At 42.0% G+C, this 24,304-nt stretch overlaps 1 protein-coding gene across 2 annotated transcripts in view; it reads right to left on the bottom strand.

Moving 5' to 3' along the window:
* Positions 1–7,721: 7,721 nt before the first annotated feature.
* The window catches only part of ADNP2 (ADNP homeobox 2), a 31,825-nt gene continuing 15,242 nt past the window's right edge, over positions 7,722–24,304 (bottom strand). The window contains exons 1-3 of one of the 2 annotated variants that reach the window (XM_016933976.4): positions 21,084–21,154; positions 14,863–14,952; positions 7,722–12,443 (exon numbers count right to left, since the gene is read on the bottom strand). In XM_016933976.4, coding sequence (XP_016789465.1) covers positions 9,264–12,266 — 3,003 coding nt within the window. In that variant the 5' untranslated portion in view covers positions 12,267–12,443; positions 14,863–14,952; positions 21,084–21,154 and the 3' untranslated portion in view covers positions 7,722–9,263. Of the gene's footprint in view, positions 12,444–14,862; positions 14,953–21,083; positions 21,155–24,304 lie in introns of those variants that run through there. The other variant, XM_512186.7, reaches the window with a different exon arrangement.

Raw genomic sequence — 24,304 nt, 5'->3', positions numbered from 1 at the left:
GACCCGCAAGGCAGTGCGCCCAGGGCAGCAGCTGAGGACAGGACAGGGCTGCACTCACATTTATACCCACTGTTAATTATATGCAAACTGACAGATTATGCAGAGATTTCTGGAATAAGGGTAGTAACTTTCGGCCATCAGGGTGTTGCCATGGAAACGGGGCGGCAACTTCCGGGTGTTGCCATGGCAATGGTAAACTGACAGGGCAAGAGCGGGCGGGCCTTACTGAAAGCTGCTTCCCCCGTCCCGCCTCTACCTCAATAGCGGACTCAAAAGATGAGCACCCCCTCAAGTGCCAAACATGCAAGATACATAATCTTAGAAACAATATTCTGTTGAAACATCAAAAGCATCGCGCATTTCTCACTGAAACTCGCCTTGCTGAAAGAAGCCTCATCCGCCGTCCAGCCACAGCGCAGTCCTGGCCGCTCTCCTCCCTCGGCCGCCTCGTCCTAGGGAGGCAGAGATGCGTTCGGAGGCGGCGGCCCCTGCCCAGGGCGGACGTCCGGGGGCCCGGGCCGAGCTGCGGCCGTGAGCTCGGGGGTGGCCAAGGCCGCGTGGCTGCTGGCTGCGCTGCCATTGTAGACGTTTCCAGCACGCTTTAAAACGCACGCACACAGGCACCACAGCGCGGGGCTCCTCTTCCTGTCGGGCTTCACAAATGACACGAACGAAACACAAAACCCACCAGGTTTATCGAGTTGAATTAATGATTACTTAGCAACTTATACCAACTAAGAAACAAGCCTTCTATAGGATACTGTTTTGCTACTGAAATTATCAAGTTGGCCAGGCACAGTGCCTCACGCGTGTAGTCCCAGCACTTTGAAAGGCCGAGCCCGGAGGAGCGCTTGAGCCCGAGAGGCGGAGGCTACGGTGAGCTGAGATCACACACACCACTGCACTCCAGCCTGGGCGACAGAGTGGGACCCTGTCTCAAGAAAAAAATTTAATGAAATTATCAAGTTAATAACCAATGCTATCCTTTGCAGAGTTCTTAAAAACTGTTAAAGATTCTATTCATAAATGCACAAACTTAGTTAATCCTATTTATTACAAATCAAAGCTTTAGACAGGAGTCTTGAAGACTTTCTAACTAGAATTAGAATTGATGAGTTTTGGGGGATGTTAGATAAGGTATGTTTGGTTTATATCTCTAATACTGCTGTAATTTAAACGCTAAGATGTAGCAATGAAGTTGCCAAGATACTTGGATTTTTAATTGGTCTATTCAAATATCCAGATGCCAACTGAATTCACAGCAGAAAAAAAAGCTATTTGATTTACTATATTCTCATTTTGGGTTATGATTGTGTCCATTAGCGCCTGGCAAGTAAATATTAGAATTTAAATATCTAGGGCAGTTCAGGCTTTTGGTCAATAGCAATGTAACACCAACTCATAGGGGCTGTAGAGAAAATGGACAAAATCAACAGAAAGGGCTTGGAAGCCATCTAAACAGACTCAAGCCAGCCACACCCCCAAGAGCCCACAGTGATGACAGATTAATCCACCTGAACTCTTCTGGTCCAGCGTTAATGACTGATTTCAACAAATTTTAGAAACCAGTATATATGAAAGTAGTAATGAAGATCACATTTTACCCAAAATGATGTAGAGTCAGAGTAACATGCTTTAATCTCACCCTTTATTCTTAGGTTTTAGATCTGTGGTACTCCCCTAATCTCGTAAACGAAAGGGTACTGCACACCTCTGCTAAGGCCACTGAAACAAAGCAGACACACAGGGTCAACTTGAAAGATTCAAATGAACTCAATACAAATAAAATCACAAGGGACATAACCAGCTCAGCAGTTACTTCACTGTGTTCAACAGCTGAAGCACCTCATCGTGTAATTTTATCAGACTGCAAGTTGCCCTTTATATTTCGTTAGCATCTTTCAACTACTGGAAATGTTATCTAAAGTCAATATAAACTTTAATAGGAGATAAATGTATGTGGTAATATAACCAGGGAAATTTGGTCCAAGATACTTTACTGCTTTAGGAAGAAAGGTCTGCAGTATTAGCCCTATGGTAAAATATTTATACTACTGCTCATGGAGTAGGTATACTCTATAATCTTAAATTATATGCACAAACATTTTAACAGTGAGAAAACACTGTTAGAAGCATATAACATTGCCAAATGTAGGTGGCAGCTTAACCTTTAAGTTAATGGATGGTAGATTTTAAATAAAAGCAATCATTCTGGCACGTTCTTCCTGGTGATCTCTTCTGCACATCACTTCTCCGGAGGGCTACCACAGGCCGAAAGACCTTGTTACAGAGAGACGTAAAGAGAGCAAACTTACCAAGACAGTTATGCTAATCTCCGAAGTCTGACTTCAAATGATCTGGACTTTGTATTAGAAAGCAAAAAGACATCTAGTCCCACTCAGGAATACGCTGTTTTCTGAACTCTGAATCTGCCTGTTCAGTCTTTGCCTGCAGCCACCATGACAACCCTTCAGGAGAGCAGGGTGTGGCATCAATGAATTTGCAGATCACTGCAGGTAAGCAGCTTGCTAATTAACTGTTCAGGAAATGGCAAAGATCCAGTCCCCACTTCTAGCACATGGAAAATAAACATGATTATACTGAAAACACCTTTAAGAAACACAGAAGGAATCATCCTACTGCTCCCACCCCCACTTTTTGTAAACAGAAAAGCAGGCCAAGGGAGCAAGAACTTGGCATGGGTTCTCAGATGTAGAAGCTTATGTAGTCATAGTCAGAACTTCTTTAGTGTTGAGAAATTAGATTCAGGATATTGTTAAATTATACCAAGTCCTTCAGACATTATGGATAAGTATTTTGACCCTGGAAACTAGAAGTTTAATTTAGACAAAACCATGTGCATTCTAAAAATGTTTTTAAGGATTTCTAAGTAGGACTCAAATAGGTAAGAACTGATAGACATGGTGATGTCCCTAGACAGTCTAACTTTATTACTAAACAGATTTCATACTGAACTTTGTTTTTCATAAGATACTGAACTGAAACCATGTTTAGCATTTTAGTAGCAACACATCTATTTTTAGTATCTCAACTTTTACCCTAATTTATCAAACCAGTTAAACACGGAATATTATATCAAAGCAAAAAACAAAAACAAAAAACCGATGCTATAAATAGCTAGGAAATGGCTAGAAAATGTACAGCACTGGGAGTTGATACAGATGTATTCTGCTCACTTCTCAATTAGGAGCTTATTAGACAAAGATGATCACTACTATCACCTATGAATAAAAAATGAAGTCAGAAGTGAAGTCGTTTGTGACTAGGAAATGGGGGTACAGAGAACCACTGTAAATACAATGTGCAGTTCTGGGATGAGGTTATCAATTTTCTAACAACATGTGAGACATAACCAGAAGAGTGCCAGCCTTAGAACCAACACAATTAGACACCCAAGCTGCTTCATCCCAAAGGGGTCGTGGGGCTGGAAATGGGAGCAGGGGACAGAGCAGGGCAACAGAGCAGGGCTGAACTTGGAATTCCCAAGTGCATTCCAAAAATCCTTGCCCTCCCCTTCAATTCTGTCCTCTCCTTTCGTGTAGTCTTATTGATATATTTAATCATTTGAAAGCACATATAAAACCTAGAAAAATGTTTTAATAGCCAAAAATGACCTTCCCTAAAAAATCCCTAATCTCTTTAAAATGACCTCTTATAAATTCCCAGTTATTTTCATAAGTTGTTTTCCACAATATAATAACAAACGGTGGATGAATCTCCCATCCTTTTTAGGACCAAAGATCACTTTCCTGTTGTAATGAGACGTCCAATCTGGGCCCACACAGGGACTCTTTCAAGCATTTGTAGCTTATAAGAGTCCAAATTTGGGATCCTAATTATATGTATGTGATGCTTGGAGTTTGAATTGTTTTTATTTTCAGCAAACTGTCTTGTGTGGTTTTTCCATATATTCAGTCTTCCCATTCTAAACAAGCTGCTTGGTAGGAGGCCAGGAAGTCCAACGAGTGAATGTATCTGTGACTCTCACAGGATGTTTTTATGAATTTTATGACTCTTTCGAGATACACATACATCTAACACAGAAAGATTACTGTCAGAAGAACCACTGAACCACTAAAGCCTTATGATTCATTGCTAATGTTCTATTTTTTCTAGTGCACTTTTAGGTGAATGACAAATTATTTAACATTAAATTTTCCATATCATGGGTTCAAAACTGTAGGAAACTACACAATTTCTGGAAAAAAAATACATTGATTCATTGCAATTAATTCTGTATTTGTATTTGAAAGTATGACCTCACAGCTTAGTCTGCATACAGCAAACATGTCTATGTGGCTGCCAAAGTTTAGTTTACACTTTAAATATCTTAAATTCTTATCAGAAAGTTCCCTTCTGAAAAGGACTTTATGTATTTTCTTTTTTAAAAGAAATAATGTTTAGTTCAGAGATAAGCATGCAAAAAAAAAGAAATCATGTTGCTGGTGATGAGCAAAATGAAGATAAGTGGGTCTGGAGCACCCTCTTTAAAAGGCCATGAAGAACAACACTAGCTACTGTTTAGCAACCTTCCATATATTTTTCCTCTCAAAATGCACAGCTGAATCATTTGCGTGAATGACTGGTATTAGTATTTGTTTTGAACTGGACACCATGATGGGCCTCAAGATCCCTTTCAGACACCACAGGCTCTGGCGTTTCATCTACTTTATAAGGCGGTCTCCTAGACAGCAGCCCCCATATAAGCATAGGTCCTTGAGGTTGGTAGTTAAGTACATTCTCATTTTAACTCTCTATTATGAAAAATCTGATAATATTCTAGACTTTAACACTTTTCCAACCTTCTAGGTCACATATTTACACTTTTTACCCAAGGGAGTTCATGGATCATAAATTAAGAAACTCCTGAGTTTAGGATCTGAAGAAAGTGAAGTGCTGGGTACTGTTCTAAGTAATGTATTTTTAGGCACATTCACAAAATATGAAAACGGCTTCCCTACGTAACCTCTATATTGCTAAAATGACATTTAAACTTGTAGTTAATATTAAAGACTTAGTACTTAGGACAAATGATCAAAAATCAGAATTCTAAAGCTGTGGTGTAGCATCTGCACAACAGAAAGCCGAACTTGCAGAAGCCTGAGTTAGCAGGTGTGCTACCAAGTAAGCCCTCATCATCAGAAACATTTCACACTTACTTTCACCACCTATGAAAAGAAATTAGCTTGAAGAAACTGGACACTTAATAACCATAAGAGAAATTTCCAGCAGTACTTCATAGATGGCAATTTTGTTCCTTAGTTCATGAAAATTCAGCAGAGAATCTAAACAGCAAAACTGCATGCATTTTTTTTATCGTTGTTTTCACTAACTCAGGACTATCATTCTTCGTCACTAATATATTGTCACTATCAAATTTAACATGCAAAATGTTTAGAATGGCACCTGGCACATAGGAACTGCTCTGGTAACCATCTCTATGTTGTTATTGTTGACAGCACCACCAGAAAAAGGATGTCTAGGATCAGAATGCCCTATTCACCCTCATACCCAAAGGGCAATGTACAGGTCTAATGATAATATTGTACCACTGAGAAGCAACATGTCTTCCTGGGCAAACTGAAATTTGAGTGGAGTAACGAGCTTGTCCCTCTGCCTAAGAGGTTCCTTTTTAGCACTGAAGTCTAGAGAAATCACTCAAGTTCTTAGCAAACTGGAACAGCTAGCCAACTCTGCCTCTGAGCTTGTTTCTTCCTCTGGAAAACACAGACAACTTAATACCTATAGGGTTATTGTGAGATTTAAATGGGATAATACATGTTAGAAGCCACTCAGCTATCACTCTAGCACTGTCCACCCTCGCAGGCCTCCACCTCAGGCAAGTCATTTACCTCCATGCCTCAATTTCCTCAGGTGTGAGAGGGGAGACTACCACTCACTCGGTAGGACTCAACGTGAGAACGCATGCTGATGGCCATGCCACAGGCACAGGAGGCAGCAAGGATGACTATCAAGTATGCAGCCCCTTTCCTAGCAATATCAAGCAGTTAGTACATGTGTGCTATTTTCTAAAAAGACCTTGAAAATTAGGACAGTTCTGGGGCTAAGTTTTCTTAATTAGTGCTTAATTAACTGCTTTGTTTAGTGAATCTAAGAAACTGCACACAACAGTCATCAGACTACAATAGCTGCTAAAAAAGGGTAACAGAGGCCCAGCCTGGTGGCTCATGCCTGTAATCCCAGCACTTTGGGAGGCTGAGGGGTGGCAGCATGGCTTGAGGCCAAGAGTTCAAGCCCAGCCTGGGCAACACAGCAAAACTCCATCACTACAAAAACTGTTTAAAATAATCTGGGCATGATGGGTAGGCACCTCAGCTACTTAGAAGGCTGAGGCAGGAGGACAGCTTGAGCCCAGGAGTTCGAGACTGCAGTGAGCTATGATCACACCACTGTATCCCAGCATGGGCACCAGTGCAAGATTCTGTTTACAATAAAAAATTTTAGGCCAGGCATGGTGGCTCATGCCTGTAATCCCAACACTTTGGGAGGCCTAGGCGGGCACATCACCTGAGGTCAGGAGTTAAAGACCAGCCTGGCCAACATGGTGAAACCCCATCTACAATAATTAGCCAGGCATGGTGGCATGCACCTATAATCCCAGCTACTCAGGAGGCTGAGGTGGAAGAATCACTTGAACCCAGGAGGCAGAGGTTGCAGTGAACCAAGATTGTGCCACTGCACTCCAGCCTGGGAAAAAGAGCGAGACTCCGTCTCAAAAAAAAAAAGAAGAGCAACAAAATTCAGTGAAGCTAAAATAGTATGCTATATTTAAATGTGTTTTAACTGAATAGATTTCAAGTGTGTAGTATTTTTAAAGCTGCTGCTACATAGGTAGATTAAATATTTTAAAGTACACAATTTTTTGTATTTAAAAAACTCCTTCCTTCTAAATTTAATAAGTTTAAACTTTGTTCACAACTATTAATGTTACTCATTCATTTTCAAATAATAAATTTCTTACATTTGCAAGAACTCCCACATGTGCTTTTTGAAGCTCAGCTTCTATCAAATCTTAATCTCTAATCCTAAAAAACTAGTAACCAGCAACTAGCATAACATTAAAGACAGCATGAACAGTTCTACCACAGCTAAACTGCACCAAGAAATCAGCTCTTTTACCAGGGTTCTGACAAGATTCTGCCCCCCAGGGACCACCTGGTAATGACATTTTTGGTGGCCACAATGGGGAGAGAGTAGGGACATGCGTGCTACTAGTGTCTAACGACACTGCTCAACATCCTACAGTGACAGAATAGCCACCCACCACAGAGAATTACCTGACCCAAAATGTCAGCAGTGCTGAGGCTGGGAAACCCTAACGTACACAACAAAAGGAAGGTGAGGACTCAACCACGCCAGACGGCAGCTGCCTCCTCATCAGCACCTCCTCCACACTCACCCTGAACACAGCCACAGTGAAGGAAACTTCACAGCACCGACACCCCAGTTACATACCTTCTTTGGCACTTTGGGGGCTACCAGTATAGAATCATCAGGAATCTGTAGTTACACCTATTTTGTGACCCCAGTAATTAGACCTTTTGGGTTATGTTCTTATTTTCACACAAATGACAGGTAAGGTTTTTTTAGAAAATAAATGTGGTATCTATTCCCATATAGAGGTTATCCCTATGATTCACAATAATGTTTTAACTTTTAAAAGAATTAAACAGTTCTAATTGCAGCGGTGTAACAAATTTTAATTCAAAATAGACACTCTGAAAACAATAGGTAAAAAAAAAAATAATGTTCAACAAGCTCTCTCTGAATTTACAAGAGTACACCAACAATCACAAACCAGTTTCACAACTGCCTCAAATATGAACATTATAGCAATTACATGCAAGTATTATATTTTTTAAAATCCACATAGTAACATTATGTTTCTCAGAGGCTGTCACATCCTCCAAATATTTCTACCTAAAGATAGAGTGAAGGGGTTCCTCTGCCGTGCACCACCAGAAATATGACTTACCATCTAAACTGGCTGGTCTCCATGACTGGTTCTGGTGCTTTAAGTTTTAATATCGTGTGGGAAAAAAATGAGGTTTAACATCCACAGGACAGTGACGACAATGGAGATTCTTTAACAATATGCCATCCCATCCACCCGGACACAGCTTCCAGCCTAAACCAGCTAAAGAAAAGCCCGTTTCTCCACTAAACATGACCTTCAGAAAATGTGGTCAAAGACTTACTGTACCAACCATGGAGACTGAGATCTCAGTCTGTAAACTTCGCCATGTCCCCTGAAACCCTATGCTGAAATTTAAGTTAGTTTCCACACTCAGGGGCAATAATCTTATTCCTGAGTATCATAGACCTTCCCTTTCACTAGTTTATGAGTAGTTAAGTTAGGAGAAGAGTTTTGGGGTGTATTCTTTCAATGTTTATTCTAAAGGCACTAAAAATTTATTGTTTTACCTCTGAACGGAGAAATGACTTAGCATATCAAAAGAAAGGGAAAATCTACACTGAAAAATATTTCTGCATCTACAGAATAAATTTATTTGTAAAATAACTCTTGATGTATGAGCTACATACCAGCATACCAGATGTCAAATTCAGTCTACTTTTAACAAATAAAAACATTTGATTTTCTATGAGTTATGGTTAAAAAAAAAAAAACAGCTATTAGGATAAACCTAAAAAAATACAGATCTAAATTATAATCTATAAGCAAAGATCTTACAAAGAAGTCAGCGTAAGTTAATGCAGTGCATCCTCAGGGAGCCTTATACATACATCACAGGGTTTGTACCCACGTCTCTGAACACTCACTGTACCATCTGCTGCTACAGGGAAAGCTGAAGGAGATCGATGCTTCCACTCGCAGTTAAATCAAGTATTCTGAAAAAGGCTGAAATGTCCTTAATGAAAAAGCAAATTATTTATAGATTTCAGTTTCCTATCATACGATACTGACACTAGTGGGAAAACAAGGCGTGCATGAAATATCAAAAGATTTCATTTACATGACAGAGAAAAAAACCTGAAAACAACTCTTCTGTTACAAATCAAACTGCAGGAAACAATAGATGTGAAATAACTACTGGCTTCCTGGTAACAGGGGTCTCTCCAGCACCTGAAGTAACTCTGCAGAGCAGCACAGTGACCACTGAGGTTGATTCCCCAACACAGTGAGGACAACACTGTGAAATTTCAACTGAAAAAAATCTACCTACTACTTTAGAGTTACTTTTTTTTTTTTTTTGCAAGTTTTATGGTTCATATTCAAAGTTCAATCTATGTTTCACATTTTTAAGTTCAGACATATCAAAGCCTAAAAGTACAGAAGGCTTGTGATTTTTTATTGCTTTCATGCAAATATACCTTCTTTTTCCAAAAAATGAAGCCACATCAATTTTCCACACCCAAAAGAGTGAGGACAACAGTTCTATTTCCTTTTTACTAGGATATGGTTTCTTATGGAAATAATCTTTAAGAAACTGCTTCTTTTCTTCATAAGAACGGCCTTCATATTTTTTAGGATCTAATGCTAAAATCTGAAGAGCCTCATCCTTGACAATAGGTCCCTCTGTTCTGCTTTCATTCCTTTGTCTTTTAAAAGGCACAACACTCGTCACCTTTTCTGGACCCGGGGCTGCATCGGCATTTAGGATGGGAGGCTGCTCCTCCCCATGCCGCTGGTCTTCGGCCCCTAAGTGGCCGTCAGGCAGCTTTCTCTTAACAGAAAAACTGGAATCATGCATCACTTCACCACTGACTAAAAGCAGTTCACTGTTGTGAATAAAACCCGGCTGGGCCTGCAGGTCTGAGCTGCTGTCCTTGGGAGCACTTCTGCAGCGCACCAAATGGACGGCGATGGCAGCCAGGGTCATATTTCCCGTGTAGACCCCACAGCAGTGGATGCACTTGAAGGCGGGAGACTTCAGGACCGTGTGGACTGTGGGCATGATGTGGTGCCTCTCCTTCAAATGCAGCTCATAGGCCTCAGTTGTCACAAAGGGGCCAAAGCAAAAGGGGCAGGTGGACACTCGCTTGCCGGTGCTCCCGGGGGTGCCCTCAGCCTGAGGCCTCACCTTCACATACACAGGCACCAGTGACTTGGAGTGTATCCCAGCCAGGATTGCCAAGTAGACTTCCCGCTCCCCAAGCTTCTCCTTTGGCAATATGGTGATGAAATCAAGGTGGGGAAAGAGCAGGTTGCCATTGGCATCGACATCTAATTGAAAACCTCTGTTGCTATAATCCATAGGCAACTTCTTCTTCCCCAGGTGCCTATTCCTGCTGTGCTCTGAAAGACCTTTGATATCATGGAAGGTGCATGGACAGAACAAGCACCCCAAGCCATGCATCAGCAAGTGGTGTATAAGCTCTTCCTCAGAGACCAAGCACTTACAAGACAGACATCGCACCGTTTTCTCTCTCATCCACTTTAGAAATGGTGCACACGCTGCCAGTTTTTCAGGCTCAAGTTTCTCACCAGACTTGGACTCGCTGTGCTTATGCGCTACCTCCATGTGGACCTGGTAGACGTTGGACGGAAAGAGCTCGTTGCAGACAGGGCAGGTCTTCCACTGCTTGGCCTGTCTGAGCACCTGGTTTGTGTCTGCTGCAGAGGAGGAGGCCTGAACAAACACGCTCTGAGCAGCATTCACCAGCACTGGAGGAGAGGGCATGCCAGGCATGGAACCGGCCATTGGTGCAGCTGCACCTGACGGCAGGAGCTGGATGGGCATCTGGGGCGGAGCGACAGTCGCCAGGCCTCCAGGGGGAACCGGCAGAGTGACAGACACGGGGGCCAGCGTGTAGGTTGGAATCCCATTCACTTGTTTCCCTGTAGGGATGAGCTGTCTGAGAATAGAGCCTGATGTCAGGAAGGTGGTGTTCTGCGAAGCACCAGGTCTCACTGGCTGATTCACAGGCAGAATGTTGGTGCCCACAGTCTGGTTGAGTTGCAAGACCCCAGGCCTCACTGGCTGGCCCACAGGAAGAACTCCCGACACAACAGGCTGACTAAGCTGCAGAACACCAGAATTCACACCCTGGTTTACAGGCACAACAGCTGAGGAGGAGACTGTCTGGTTGGGAGAAAGAAGCCCAGACGGGACCACCTGGCCTGCAGAGATAACCCTCAATGGGGCTGTCTGGCCTGGGGGAAGAACCCGTGACGGAGCTGTCTGGCCCACAGGGAGAACTCCTGACTGGACCATCTGGCCAGTAGGAAGAACCCCAGAAGTTGCTGTTTGCCCAGGGATAACCCCTGCAGGAGTCATCTGGCCTGCAGGAAGGACTCCAGACGGGACCGCCCGACTCACAGAAAGCACCCCTGGCGAGACAGCCTGCAGGACCCCAGGGGTGACAGAGGGGCTCACAGGAAGAACACCAGGCCCAACAGGTCTGTTTATGGGTCCCACAGGCTGGGTGAGGGGTAAAACCCCAGGGCGAACAGTCTGATTTATGGGGAGGACACTAGTTCCAACAGACTTATTGACAGGTCCGACTGGCTGACTCAAGGGCAACACAGGAGGATTCACAGACTGATGAAGTGGAACCCCGTGAGAAAGAAAGACGGGCTGAGGTGCTGGGGGCTGCAGGGTGAGGCTGTTCTGGCCCACAGGCAGAGGGCTGGAGACCAGAGTCATGTGGGATTGGCCAGCAGCAGGTGGGGAATGAGTGAGGCTTCCAGGGGCACCCTGGGCCACAGTCACTGGCTGTCCTGCGGCTGGGCTTGGACTGTTCTGTGGCAAAGCAAGATGGAAGCAAGGAGGCTGTGCTGGAGCGCTTGGAGCACTGCCATTTGCTGGTGCAGCCAAATGTGCTGCTGGTTTTGGAGCAATGTGCGTTTGCTTCAAGAGTCCAGTCCTCTTAATATGTTCTGAAATCACAGATCTAAGCTTATTCTCCAAATCTCTGTGTATGTCTGATGTCAAAATGTGATACATTAACGCATCCTGGCTGCTGGCATTGGCGTTGCACTTTTTACAGTAATATTTGTCAGGTGGTGGGATCTTCTCTATAGAAACAGTATCGTTAGTTTTCGGTTGCTCACCCATTTCCTCAGTTCTTAAGCCAAAGTAGGAGTTAATTAAGTAGTGAAAATGGGCTACCAGCACATGCTTCTTCATGCTGTAGTACAAAGTGTTTGAAAAGTTACATTTTAGACATGTGAAACTTATCACATCGCTCCTAGATGATTTAGTTTCACCTAAAATATTCACTGTGTAGTTCTGGACTTTCCGGACAGGCGCATGGAACATTCTGAAGTGCCTTCCCACAACTTTGGGCTGAGATGCAAATACACAGTTTGGGCAAGGGATCACCAGCTCTTGGTCAATTTCATCTTCATGGTAACGATGTAAATGATTCTTGAATGAAGTAAGCACCTTTGTAGAGTATTTACAGAGGCCACAACAGTATGGCTTTGTTCGATATCTCTGTTAAAAGAAAAGAAAGCCTTAAGCATAATTGAATAAACTGTCAGATGCTAACCTTCCACAGTCCCTGAGGACTTGATCCCTTTTCTTCTAATGTGCTAGGCATTTAACCTGACTTAATGTTTTCTAACCCAGGGGTTGGCAAACTTTTTCTGTGAAAGGCCAAAGAATGATTATGTTAGGACTGTGGGCCATACAGTACAGTCTCTGTGGCAACTACTCAGCACTGCCATTGTTGTACAAAAGTCCCCAAAATAATTTGTAATTTATATTCCAATAAAACTTTATTTACAAACACCAATTTGAATTTCATATACTTTCCACATGTCACAAAATAGTATTGTCATTTTTTTCTTAAACATTTAAAAGCCTAACAACTACTCCTAGCTCATGGCTCACGGGCTAATTCATACAAATATAGGATTTGGCTCACAACTCATAGTTTGCTGACCCCTGTTCTAAGTCATCCACTAAAACCACAAATACAATTACTTAGTCCTGTATTCTGAATTATTAATAACAGCATCAATTTTAAAAGCTTCATTAATTTTCTACAAAAGAAAGTTATTTTCTCCCCCTCATCCCATTTCTCTTAATTCCAATGTTGTTTTTGCTCCAAATTCTAAAACCTCTGGAATTTATCCATAACTAACCTAGCTTTCAAAATGTTAAACCCATCATTACTATCTTTCTACTTCCTCTATTTCTAGAGAAGGTAGGAGCCAAATGGACAGTGTTTGGCCCATGCAGGTACCCAATAAACTATCTGATAAACAGTAAAGAAAGTGAGACTAAGCCTAAACTCACACTATGGATGACCCTAAGATAAGGGTAAGGCCACAGAACACAACACTGACCATATGGGATTTCTATTTAAAGCACATTTTGGGAAATTTAACAAGTTCGGGGCCTAAAAGCATATTCATACAACAGGATGCAATCTGTTCTAACATCTAGTAAGACTTGCTGGTTTGCAATAACTTGAGAGCACAGTGAAATCTTTGGTCTCATGACAGAGTCTTGAGAACCCAGAGCTGGTGAAACACAAAAACACCTGCTCCCCAGTTCCACAAACAAGGAAGCTAAGACCTAGCTTCATCTAAAGCCCCAGAGCTGGCTGTGGTACTACCACAGTGATCAAGGGTTAATTCTCATCCTTTCCTAAATCTGTGTGCTCATTATCACTCACACACACACACACACACACACACACACACACACACACACTCTTCCATTCTTGTTTTTTGTTTTTTTTGACAGAGTCTCACTCTGTTACTGAGGCTGGAGTGCAGTGGCGTGATCTCAGCTCACTGCAACCTACGCCATCCCGGTTCAAGCGATTCTCCTGCCTCAGCCTCCTGAGTAACTGGAGTTACATTACGAGATATTTTAAGAATTCGGATGAGAAAAATCAATGGGGCTTTCTATTCATGAAGTCAAGATCTGCTAAATGAGGCATCCTGTAGTAGCCACAAGCTGTGCTCAGGTGGAGGAGAACTAAATCACAGTGGTTTCAAGGAACCGTGCATCTCATGGTAGAGAGGAGAGTGTCAGGTCAGAGACTGAAAAATGGGTCTCAACAAACCTCTACAAAAAATAAAAATAAAAATGCTTATCTGGGCATGGTGGCATGCACCTGTAGTCTCAGCTACTCAGGAGGCTGAAGTGGAAAGACACTTTGAACCCAGGAGGTCAAGGCTGCAGTGAGCTAAGACTACACCACTGGACTCCAGCCCAGGCAACACTGAGACCCTGTCCCCTCAAAAAAAAAAAAAAATTCTGACGACGACTAATTACTGAAATACCTTAAAGCCCAAATTCCCAAGGCCAGCATGACTTTGACCACAGAAGCTGGTGAGAGGGGACAGCCAAGTCAAGTCTGGGATGAGCTGAGTCTGATACCGAGGAAGGTGCTAACAACTGGTGGCAGAAAAGGTGTCCCAGAAAACACTTTAATGAGAATTCAGCAGTATGGCTCATGTTTCAGCCTGAATTTGCTTAAAAGTTTGAGGTTTCTAATTACTTAAAATGTTCCTTGATTCAGAGGTCTACATTTTTATTTCAGTTTCTGAAACCAGGATGTACATTCACTGTATGCACTTAATGTAGTGGCATTTTGTTTTACTCAGAACAATTATTAAATCAAACGTCCTTCTTACAGCAATGATATCTTATAATCAAGGACAAACAACAGTTTCACTGCATCACTGTATCAACTCTGCACACAGAACAGAGCATCAGTAACCCTGCCTGACCACATACTATACTTGGTTTCTTGCTACTTCTCTGAAAGGTTGCATTATTCCTCCTCCCCATTCACTCACCAGCAACCCCAATACATGTGATGTTCTTTAGACCACATTTACATTCACTGCTCACTTTTGAGGAAACATGAAAAACAAATGCAAAAAATACATACCACTTTCTTTCCAGAAGGTTCCCAGAGAGAAACATCTCCCCATGATGTGTTATGAAAGTATTTATCTCCTGGATCAAAGCCTTTAAGGTCCTTTTAAAAAGGGAGAAAAAAAAGATTATGTAAATTCAGAAGATAAAGAAATATTTAATTAAAACCTGATGAGATTATAAGGCCGGGCATAGTGGTTCATGCTTGTAATCCCAGCACTTTGGGAGGTTGAGGGTGGATCACTTGAGGCCAGGAGGTCGAGACCAGCCTGGCCAACATGGCGAAACTCCATCTCTACCAAAAAATACAAAAATTAGCTGGGCATGGTGGCACATGCCTGTACTCCAAGCTACTCGGGAGGCTGAGGCAGGAGAACTGCTTGAACCCGGGAGGTGGAGGTTGCAGTGAGCTGCACTCAAGCCTGGGAGACAGAGTAGGACACCATCGAAAAAGAAAAGAAGAAAGAAAGACAGAGAGAGACAGAAAGAGGGAGAGGGGAGAGGGGAGGAGAGAAGAGAGGGGAGAGAGGAGAGAGTGAGAGAGAGAAAAAAGAGAGAAAGAGAGAAAAAAGAAAGAGAAAGAGAAAAGAGAGGAAGGAAGGAAGGAAAAAGAATGAACCTGATAACATTACTTGGTACCTAAGAAATCTACAGGGGAAAAGAGAAATGAAAGTATAGTCATCCCTCGGTATCCATAGGGGACTGGTTCCAGAACCACCTGGAGGCACCAAATCCAAGACTGCTCAAGTCTCTTATGTTAAATCGTGCAGTTACTTGCATGTAACCTATGCACATCTTCCTACTTACCTTGTTTAGAGAACAATGACAAGAAAACAAGTCTGTACATGTTCAGTACAGATGCAACCATGCATTTTCTCTCCCAAATATTTTCAACAGACAGTTGGTTTAATCAACAGATGCAGAACCCCTGGATAACAGAGGACAGACTATAAAGCTCTCAGCAAGTTTTGATGGAGTACCCTTTAAGTATGAAATCTGAGGAAAAGGTTGAAATAATCCAAGTCAAAATTACAGATTCATAAGAAATAAACAGAGGAGACCTCCCAACAAATAACTATCTACATCCTTTATGTGTACGCAAAGCCTAAACGTAAGGATTCTAAAACCCATGTAGCTTCATGAGTACATATAAAGAAACAAAAAAGTACTTCAAAGTAAAAGAATCTTCATCTGGGTTGGTTCCAAGTCTTTGCTATTGTGAATAGTGCTGCAATAAACATACGTGTGCATGTATCTTCATAGTAGCATGATTTATAACTCGTCATTTACATTAGGTATTTCTCCTAATGCTATCCCTCCCCCTGCCCCCCACCCCATGACAGGCCCGAGTGTGTGATGTTCCCTGCCCTGTGTCCAAGTGTTCTCACTGTTCAATTCCCATCTGTGAGTGAGAACATGCAGTGTTTGGTTTTCTGTCCTTGCAACAGTTTGCTCAGAATGATGGTTTCCAGCTTCATCCATGTCCCTGCAAAGGACATGAACTCATCCTTTTTTATGGCTGTATAGTATTGGTACATGTATACATATGCAACAAACCTGCACGTTGTGCACATGTACCCTAGAACTTAAAGTATAATTAAAAAAAAAAAAAAAAAAGAATCTTCATCTTGAACACCATCTTTTTAAACTACACCTTACCGCTATTGTTCAATCCATTTGTCTTAGGGAATGAAAGAAAAGTGTATTTTTTTTCTTACTCTTTAAATACCTTTCAAAGCAGTTAAACAAAGATCTAGAATGTATAGAGGGTTTTTTTCTCAGATGGAATCAGTCATTTTTCACTCAAAAAGTTACACTTGCTAGAGTGAGAAAATTATGCAAAAGACCTATAGGGTAGACATGGGTGTCAGGAAAACCTCACAATCAGCTGAAAGAGGCAGTAGTGTGAGAAACACACTGCGTATTGGTAACTCTCAGGGGCAGGTGAACATGGAGAGAAGAGGAGCACGCAGGTCCCAGAAAGGGGTCCAGAGGCCAGAAATGCATGAGCCGAGACCTCCCACAGCAGCAGCATCCTCAGAGCAGGGGTTCAACGGCTGACTTCCAAAGCCTGCTGGCAGCAGGTAGGGAAGGGAGGAAAGGTAGAAGGCAGGCCTCCACCTTACATGCAGGTAAAATGGCCTAAGACAAAATAATTACAAGCTCCACAGAACAGTAATCTACCTCATCCTTTTTTAATCATCACTAATTCAATCCTCAAATATTTCCTTTTGGACTCTGGGAACCCAACCATGAATAAGACAGATGGGATCCCAACCTCACAGAGTTTCACAATTGAGAAACACAGATATTTTGTAAAATTTTTTTTCACAAGAAACTACTGTCTTTCATGGGTGGTAGGTGCTATGAATAATGACTGTGAAGTGGTAAAGGAGTATAAAGCAGAGAGCTCCAACTGTGTCTGCCTGACCTGACGTGGGCGGGGGGGGCAGGGGCTGGGGTGGCTAACATGACAGGGAGGGAACAGGAGAGAGAGAAACAACAAGGCCTGGGGCAGAATCCTGATTAAGTGCAGGGCAGCAGAGGGTTTTAAATAAAACTGTATCAAAAAGTGAAAATCAGACACTAAGTGAGAAGGTGTACAAGAAAAACATTTTCCATTTCTAAAATTTTAAAGTCCATGTGGCCCAAGATTACTTTTCTTCTTTTTCTCTGAGTTGAAAGAAGTAAAAATCTACTCCTGTTTTGCTCTCAGCTACTTCCCAAAGCGTGTAGAAAGTGTAGTCATACAAAACACTTTCTTTACCTGTGCAGCATAGCTCACTTATTTAAAAGTGCAGACTGTATTAAGAAGTGAGCATAAATACGTATCAAGTCCATAATCGCGTGGTATGGACAGTCCTGTGAGGTAACAGTGCATTCAGAATTAGCTCACGAAGCCAACTTCAGAACCTACAGAAAAGTATAAGTACAAATGCTCAAAGACAAATGAGACAAATGCTCAAAGAATGGGCCCATCCTCACAGGCCCTTTAGGGGAGGGGTCATGACAAAAGCACCAGGAGCACCTGGATGTTGTAACATTTGAGCATCAGAAAGACAAATGGCTGTAGAGACCCAAACACACAAAGTCACAGGAGATCCACAGAAGTGCTCAAGAAAGTCAGAAAAAAAGGCATTTCACGAATCACCATTGGGAAAGGTTAACTAACTACTCACTTTGAAAAGTCACAGCTCAAAGGAAAGGATAAAACTATCCTGCCTTTCCCAGAGGCACTATATTTCAGAGAAACCAAACAGTCCCAACTGCTGAGTAAAACAAGAGTTTACAGAAGAATGTCTGCTAACAATCTACATGTGACAGAATCAGAAACACCTCATTCACAGCAAGCCCCCCAATAAAACTACCATCTAGGACCAGGATCATCAACAGGTGTTAAATGCATTGCATTCCAGTCCACAGAAAGAACGTAATGCACACAAAGACCAGACTGCCATCTATTGTATTGAAGCAACAAAATATGACTGGGGTCCCTGAAGTGACACAAGAAGCATAGAACAGGCCGGGCGTGGTGGCTCACGCCTGTAATCCCAGCACTTTGGAAGGCCGAGGCGGGCGGATCACGAGGTCAGGAGATCGAGACCATCCTGGCTAACACGGTGAAACCCCGTCTCTACTAAAAATACAAAAAATTAGCCGGGCGTGGTAGCGGGCGCCTGTAGTCCCAGCTACTCGGGAGGCTGAGGCAGGAGAATGGCGTGAACCGGGGAGGCGGAGCTTGCAGTGAGCCGAGATCGCGCCACTGCACTCCAGCCTGGGCGACAGAGCGAGACTCCGTCTCAAAAAAAAAAAAAAGCAGCATAGAACATCATATATATTCTAGCCCAAAATGTTTAACTTGAATCAACTGGGCCTTTCAGTAGAACTTCTCATTTAAAAGAAGCTCAGGGGACAGGGGACTAAGCTGAAACAACACTACAATGAAGTACCAGACACATCTGGAAGGAGGGGCATCTCTGCAGGACAAGAGGCTGGTCTGGCCAACAGTCCGGGAAAGCACTGCAAACCCAACCACTAGATGTAACAGGGTCCACAACAAATCCTGGCTTACATAAACCGAGTGTAAAAAATGTTCTGGGGGTCGGGTGTGGTGGCTCACACTTGTAATCCCAGCACTTTGGGAGGCTGAGGTGGCTGGATCATCTGAGGTCTGGAGTTTGAGACCAGCCTGGCCACATGGTGAAACCCCGTCTCTACTAAAAATACAAAAACTAGCTGGGCGTGGTGGCGGGTGCTCGTAATCCCAGCTACATGGGAGGCTGAGGCAGGAGAATTGCTTGAACCAGGGAGGCAGAGCTTGCAGTGAGCCAAGATCTCACCACTGCACTGCAGCCTGGAAGACAGAGCGAGACCCCATCTCAAAAAAAAAAAAAAACAAAAAAAAAGTTCTGGGTAAAACTGAAGAAATCTGAGTATGGACTGCATATTAAATAAGGTGAATATGTAATACATGACAAGACAGAACAGAGAAAAGTGAAAAAAGCAAGTGGTAAAATAGCTAATCAATACAATCTCATGGTAAGAACAATAGACACACAGAAACAGCTAACAATACGATGTTAATGGTGGCAACTTCTGAATGACAGAAATGTGGCATTTTACATTTCATTTTCTAATTAGAAACGGTTACCTGCATTTTCAAACATTCATAGATTACAGTATTATTTTTATAACAATGATTACTTTTTTAAAAAGCTACAGAAAAATAGTTAATACAAATACCTTTAACTCTACGCTAGTATGTAGCTTACCAAGTCAATTCAGAACTAACAAGAAAAAGACAAGTTATTACGAATATTTCTTTATTTTTATTTATTTATTTCTTTTTTTGAGACGGAGTCTTGCTCTGTCGCCCAGGCTGGAGTGCAGTGGTGCAATCTCGGCTCACTGCCGCCTCCACCTCCCGTGTTCAACCAATTCTCCTGCCTAAGCCTCCCCACTAGCTGGGACTACAGGCACATGCCACCACATCGGGCTAATTTTTGTATTTTTAGTAGAGACGGGGTTTCACCATGTTGGCCAGGCTGGTCTCGATCTCCTGACCTCGTGATCCATCCACCTCGGCCTCCCAAAGTGCTGGGGTTACAGGTATGAGCCACCGCACCTGGCCAAGTTATTACAAAGATTTCTACTGAAAATTAGGTTATTTTCAGAACTATCTTAAAAGATAAAGTATACAACACGCAGGTCCTTTATTCTGATTCCAACAAAGAGGAAACATATCTGAAACAAACAGAAATAAGCATAAACACTAGGAAAACACAAAGGAACTGTCAGTACATCTTCAAAACCAGCACACACAAGAATCTAAGCCCAATTAAAAGATGCTGCTAGAGCAGCAGAAATGAATAAAGAAGGCTGGAATTAACAAGAGCCCCACAGTAATTATGAAATCATTATCACCTGATAGAAAGCAAGAATTCACTATTTCAAAATAGACAAAAGAAGTAAGCTACTATTAAAAAGGGGCATCCTGCCATATTGACCTTGTGATAAATTTGCACAGGGTCTCCTGAAGACTTTTTCTGAGCACTGAGGCTCTCATGTGTGAGAAAACCAGTGGGACTTTTCCACTGGCTCACTAGTGGGAACTAGTGAAAGGAGAAGGTAAAACAACTATCAAAATGCCAGAGTCCACCGGGAGAGGGGAATGACCCCTTAATACAGTGACATGAGTCAAGCCTTCACAGCAAGGTCTGTCTCCACAGTCCCAGGCTCTCCAGACCCACTCTAGCAATGCTTAAAAATTCCAAGTGTCTTAAACATGTTCTAGAACAAAGCCCAAATATATTTAAAGGAACAACAAACTCTAGCACCCATAAACACAATGTCCAGTGTGTAGTCAAAAACTGCCAGTCAAAAAACAAAAAACAAAAACTTCCAGTCATACAAAGCAGCAGAAAAATATGATCCCAAACCAGGAGAACAACATGAACGCAGCGAGAGAAGTGAAAGAAAGTGAAAGATGGATGGTAAATTGCACTTCCATGAATGAAAAATGCACTAACATGAAAAATATACTGCATGGGATTAAGAGCAGATTAGATGCTGCCGAAGAAAAGACTGGTAAATCTGAAGATAAAGCAAGAGAAATACACAAAATGAAAGAGGGAATGGTTAAAAAAAAAAAAAAAACTGAAAAAACCCCAACAATGGCATCAATGAGCTATGGGACAGTATCAAGGAGCCTCATATACAGGAGTCCCCCCTTACCTGCAAAGGACATGTTCCAAGACGCCAGTGGATGCTGACACTGTGGACAGTGACAAACGCTACATATACTACGTTTTTTCCTATACAGACATACCTACAATAAAATACAACTTATAAATTAGATTTGGTACAGGAAGTTGGTACACGAAGATATTAACAACAATAATAAACTAGAACAACTGTAACAATATACAGTAATAAAAGTTTTGTGAATGTGGTCTCTCAAAGTATCTTACATCCTGTGCTCACCCTTCTTGTGGTGGCATGCGATGACACGATGCCTGTGTGGCGCCTCACGTGACAAGATGAAGACGACTCAGAATGCCATGGAACTTAAAACAGATGAATTGTTTATTTCTGGAATTTTCCATATAATATTTTCAAACCATGGTTGACTGTGGAAAGCAAAACTGAGGATACAGGGGAACTACTGTATGTGTAATTGAGTATCAGGGACAAAGGGGTGAGGGGAAGAAAAACTAGTTGAAGAAATGATGCCACAAAATTTTCCAAATCTGATGAAAACTATAAACCCACAAAATCAAGAAGCTCACCAGACTCTAAGCAAAAGAAACACAAAGAAAACCAAACCAAGGCACATTATAGTCAAAGTATTAAAAATACAGAGAGGAACAAAAATGACAGAAAACATATGGTTGGAAAAAATGCCAGCCAGAAGACAAGAGTGAAATCTTTAAAATATAAAAAGGGAAAAAAAATAGCATTCCACACCTAGCAAAAATCTCTTCCTTCCTAAAAGACAACTTTTTTTTAGAGAGAAAGTATAGTGAGTTAATTAAGCACATCAGCACTACAAAATATAAAGTCCTTCAGGAGGCAGAGGAAATGACTCGAGATGGAAATACACATCTACGCAAAGGGATGAAGAGTATCATCAATGACATGTAGATCAATGTAATTTTTTTCTTTTTTACAGTTTAAAATAAAAGTAACAACATATTGTAAGATTTCTAACATGTGGAAGAAAAAATGTATAACAACAACAGAACAAAGGCTGGAAGAAGAAATTAAAGCATACTACTCTAAGGTTCTTATACTATAGAAGAAGTAGTAGTATATTAAGAAAGTCAGAGAAAGATGTATAGCTAATAAGCCAATAATAGAGATAAAATGGAATAAAAATATTCAATCCAAAAGAGAGCAGAAAAAGAGTTAAATAAAGAACAGATGAGACAAGTAAAAAAACAAACACCGAGATGGGAGATTTAAAACCAACCATATCAATAATCACATTAAATAAAAAGGACTGGCAAACTTCTTCTGTAAAGGACAGGTTAATAAACAGTTTAGGCTTTGCTGCCTGTAGAGTCTCTCATACAACTACTCAATCCTGCCACACCGTGCACAAAAGCAGCCTTGGACAATATATTAAATTAATGGGAATAGCTATTTCAATAAACTTCTTTTAATTAAAAAAAATTTTTTTGAGACAGGGTCTCACTTTGTCACCCAAGCTGGAGTGCAGTGGTGTAATCATGGCTCATTGCAGCCTTGAACTCCTGGGCTCAAGGGATCCTCCCACCTCAGCCTCCCGAGTACCTGACACTACCAGCGCACACCACCACACCTGGCTATTTTTTTTTATTATTTTTTTTTGAGACGGAGTCTCGCTCTGTCGCCCAGGCTGGAGTGCAGTGGCACATTCTAGGCTCACTGCAAGCTCCACCTCCCAGGTTCACGCCATTCTCCTGCCTCAGCCTCCTGAGTAGCTGGGACTACAGGCACCCGCCACCAAGCCTGGCTAATTTTTTGTATTTTTAGTAGAGATGGGGTTGCACCATGTTAGCCAGAATGGTCTCGATCTCCTGACCTCGTGATCCGCCCACCTCGGCCTCCCAAAGTGCTGGGATTACAGGCGTGAGCCACTGCCCCCGGCCTATTTATTATTTTAAAGACAGAGTCTTGCTATGTTGTCCCGGCTGGTCTAAAACTCCTGGCCTCAAGCAATACTCCCACTTCAGCCTCCCAAAGTGCTGGGATTACCATTGCACCTGGCGCCAATAAACTGTATTTACAATAACAGCAAGCCCAACTTGACCCATGGGCTATAGTTTGCCAACCCCTGGGTCCAGATACTCAAAAGGCATAGGCTAACAGGTTGGGTAACAAAGCAAGACCAATTACATGCTGGATTAAAGGTTTAAAAATAGAAAAATATATGCCATGTATGATACTCTGAAATATACATTTGGTCTTCATCCCTATTTCCTGACATACAACTCCTAAAACCCTTGGAATCTCCCAAGTCAGATTAACTTGTAGTTGGGCCTATATATTATGAAATTTTTGAAAATTCAAGCAATATAGAAGCTTTTATAGAAAAATTAGAAAATAGACACAGAAACAAGAAAATAAGACTCACGCATACACCATTACCCTGAAATATCTAGAATTAAGAGTTATGTTAATTTTTGTCTTTTTGTGTGCTAATGAGATGACTGGTGGTTGGCAGCCCCTAGGTAGCTTCAGGATGGGGGCTTATCACCAAGGCAAGTTTAGAGGGTGGGGGACTTTCAGCTAACTTCCAGGGAAGGGAGCAGGGCTGAAGGCTAAGATGATTTAATCAATCATGCCTGCGTAAGGAAGCCACCACAAAAACCCAACAGGATTGGGTTTGGTGGTCTTCTGGATAGATGGACTCATGGAGGTTCCTGGAGGGTTGAATACCCGCGGAGGGCCTGGAAGCTCTAGTCCCTTCCCCTATACCTTGCCCTATGTATCTCTTTCACTGTGATTCTTTATAACATCCTTTCTTTGTCATAAACCAGTAAATATAAGTAAGTATTTCCTTGAGTTTGGTAAGCCACTCTGACAAAGTAATCAAATCCAAGGAGGGAGTTGTGGGAACACCAGTTTATAGCCAGTCAGTCAGAAACACAGGTAAAACAACCTGGGGCTAGAGCTGCCATAAAGAATGATTCATTCCATCTCAGGAAAAATGAGACAGAGAGAGAGACAGATTATTAGGAACAACTGTATGTGAACAAACAAAATTAACTTGATGAAATGGACAAATTCCTAGAAAGACACTAATTACCTAAAACTGATTCATACTCATGAAGAAATAGAAAAATTTCAAATTTCTGTAACAAGAGACTGAATTCATCAAAAATTTCCTAACAGAAAAGTCCAGGTACAGGTGGCTTCACTGGTGAATCCTAAAAAATACTTAAAAGGCTGAGCGTGCTGGCTCATGCCTG

Source organism: Pan troglodytes, chromosome 17 (assembly GCF_028858775.2).
Source record: "Pan troglodytes isolate AG18354 chromosome 17, NHGRI_mPanTro3-v2.0_pri, whole genome shotgun sequence".
Taxonomy (NCBI): Eukaryota; Metazoa; Chordata; class Mammalia; order Primates; family Hominidae; genus Pan; species Pan troglodytes.
This window is presented reverse-complemented; position numbering and strand designations above follow the sequence as displayed.